The sequence below is a fragment of the Sphaeroforma arctica genome (genome assembly GCF_001186125.1).
Source record: "Sphaeroforma arctica JP610 unplaced genomic scaffold supercont1.73, whole genome shotgun sequence".
Classification (NCBI taxonomy): Eukaryota; class Ichthyosporea; order Ichthyophonida; genus Sphaeroforma; species Sphaeroforma arctica.
In genome coordinates this window covers 169,717-172,736 of record NW_014040485.1, presented here as the reverse complement: position 1 = coordinate 172,736, position 3,020 = coordinate 169,717, and the positions used below count along the sequence as shown (strand labels likewise).

The window sequence follows — 3,020 nt, the reverse complement described above, 5'->3', positions numbered from 1 at the left end:
GGCCTACCTGCCCATCCTCGTACTCCAGATCTTCTTCCCACCACTTCCAAATGTCCTTCTGTTCCTCCTGGCGCGCCAATCGCTTACGAGCCTCAGACTTGGTCTCGCCATCCTGCAAATCTATTTCCCTCTTTACACTTTTGGTACGGGCCTCTTTCTTTACAGCGCCCGGTTTGCCCTTAGGTTTGGCTTTGCTTGCTGCCGGCTTCTGCTTACATAATGCGTGCGTGTGTGTTTTTCGAATGAACATAACTCCATAACTGTGACCGTAAGCTCTTGCTTGGTGTACGGTACTTAATCGCAGTGTGATCTCGGGAATATTTGTGAGGTTGACACTATATACTCTTACAGGACACTCAATCACATGTGAAAACAACATTAAGCAGACTTCGTAGGCAAACTAGCACATCAACACTTGGTCAAGGAGTCTTCTACTCCATGGAGACTCAGCTCGCATGCTGATGTATTCGTACTGCATGCAAATAAGCGTCGCATGCACTAGAAGGCAAGGAACTATCTAGGCATACATTATACGTTCACACTGCTGTAGAGGATTTTGGCGCCCTATGCTTGCTTAAATTTGTAAAATGACCTCCGAACATGTCGTAACTCGCATATTTTGGTAGCACGAAAACATTACACTATGAAACGATGAAAAAAGCATACGAGATCGCGCAGGTACACTAGTTTGCACAGTCACGTATACACGTATATTGAGATATCATCTATAGAGAATTGTATACCACCACGCAATAAAGATACACATACACACATCCATATACGACTCCATAAACATATCCGTACTCACATCCAGATCCACACGAGTATATACATGCGTGAGGGATATATATATATATATATATATATATATATATATATATTTATTTATCATATATATATAGTCGGGAGCCAATGAAGAGAGATAATATATATACTATAGCTACAAGTAAAACGACGTGTATATATATATACAATATATATATATATATATATATATATGCGTGTGTGTGTGTGTGTGTGTGTGTGTGCGTGTGTGTGTGTGTGTGTAAATGTATATGTATATATATATATATATATATATATATATATATATAATACATACATATATATATACATATATACATATATATATGTGTGTGTGTGTGTGTGTGTGTGTGTGTGTGTGTGTGTGTGTTTGTGTGTTTGTGTGTGCGTGCGTGTGCGCGTGTGTGTGTGTATGTATGTATATATATTGATGAGTATGCGTGTGTATGATATGAATATGGCACATTCACACTAGCACACGAGCGAGCTGCAACATACATGCTTACAGATAACAGATCACATCTATCAAAGAATAAATAAACACCAACAGCAACCTTGGCTGCCGGCTTCTTCTTCTTGACCATGTTCGCCAATGGTTCGTCATCGGAGTCGTCGGAATCTTTAACCAACGGCCTTTTGGGCTCCGCTTTAACCTTCGCCGCGGGTTTGGCTGTTTTACCAGAGGTCTCCGCCGGTGCCTTCTTACTTGTTGAATTCTTCTTAACAACTGCCTTAGGCTTCGCTTCCTTCTTCACGGCAGTTTTCTTCGGAGCCAAAGGAGCATCATCCGAATCATCTGAATCATCGTTATATTTTGGCCTTCTAGCCTGAGAAGCTCTGCGTGAACGTGCACCTATAGGTACAACATCCTCGAATGGAAGTTCCTCTACCTTTACCTTCTTAAACTGATGAGCATCCCCATTGGCAATGCGCTCTCGCTTGACACTGGTCATGTTGAAGTGCTGCAGAGAGTATGTGCTGTGCACAGCTACACTTTATACGCCGATAAATTGGTATTGGTCTGTAATGTGTGAAGGAAACAATGCAGTAGAGATGTAAGGATAGTTGCACGTGGGACATGACAAATAATAAATTATTGATCAGCGATACTGCCCGCGACAAGACGACTGTAGTTGGAAAGACTCTCGATCGTTATAGTGCCAGTACAGAAAAGGCTTCATATGATGGATTAACATCTCTGTTTCAAGCAGCCATATAATATACAAGTGATATAAGCAGCCATATAATATACAAGTGATATAAGCAGTCATGTATTATATTAGTGATATAAGATCTTACAGAGCTAGCTATGCAGCAGAACACAAATAGACGTAAATCGATGGCTCTTAAAAGCCTACTGCAGCATAGTCATACCCCTTGGTTTCCTATGCGTGCCTTAAACACAATCCACAGCGATGGCTGAGATGATAGACAGTAGGAAAGTTCCAGAGACGGGACCCCCTCCTCTCTCTCTAGAGGTATCAACAACGCGTACTCGTACAAAACAAACGAAAAATATCTAAGTATTGAGGGTCTGGAAACCCAACTGAAATAGACAGTCACATCACAGAGTTGAAAGTTCATAGTTGGCCGCAGCGGCTCAAAAAAATATGTATTGTGTGTATTCATGTCTGTTTGTTGAAATTTGATAATCCCAAACACTTGGACAATAACAGTTCGGTCCTACTGATCGAAGTGGATTTATTATGCCGGAAAATTCCGGGAATTTGTAGGTATAAATTTGCCCAGTTTTATACCCTTACTTTACTGCACTTATGCCCAATAGACCCCCGTTTTAACAATCACTATCGCAAAAATCTTCATATTTATCACAGAAATCTAATATGTACATAATTGAGCAACGAACAGTAAGGTGCTCCAATGTACACGTAAAGATTTTGAGAAGGTGACCATCTCGCTTATGGCGCCTGTATAATGACCAAGCACATCAGAAAGGTCATATCTCACAAGATGAAATCATAATATGATAAATAGCTGGCCTTGAGTGCTTAATTTGCTTTTGAATGAGTATCGATTTTCCCAAAGCATCTACCGATTGTATGTAATATTGTGTGTGTATGTATATATATATACATTTATATATATATATATATATTATATATATATATATATATCTATATNTATATCTATATATTATTTATTTATTAATTATTAATTATAATTAATATTAATTATATATATATATTATATATTAA

At 38.7% G+C, this 3,020-nt stretch overlaps 1 protein-coding gene across 1 annotated transcript; it reads right to left on the bottom strand.

Moving 5' to 3' along the window:
- Window positions 1-5: 5 nt before the first annotated feature.
- Window positions 6-2,339, bottom strand: SARC_01773 (hypothetical protein; the record flags this gene model as incomplete). The annotated part of the gene is made up of 3 exons (XM_014304508.1): window positions 2,179-2,339; window positions 1,359-1,825; window positions 6-208 (listed from the first exon to the last, which is right to left on the bottom strand). Coding segments are annotated over exons 2-3 (602 nt in total), but the record flags the coding sequence as incomplete, so codon positions are not given.
- Between the last annotated feature and the right edge of the window lie 681 nt (window positions 2,340-3,020).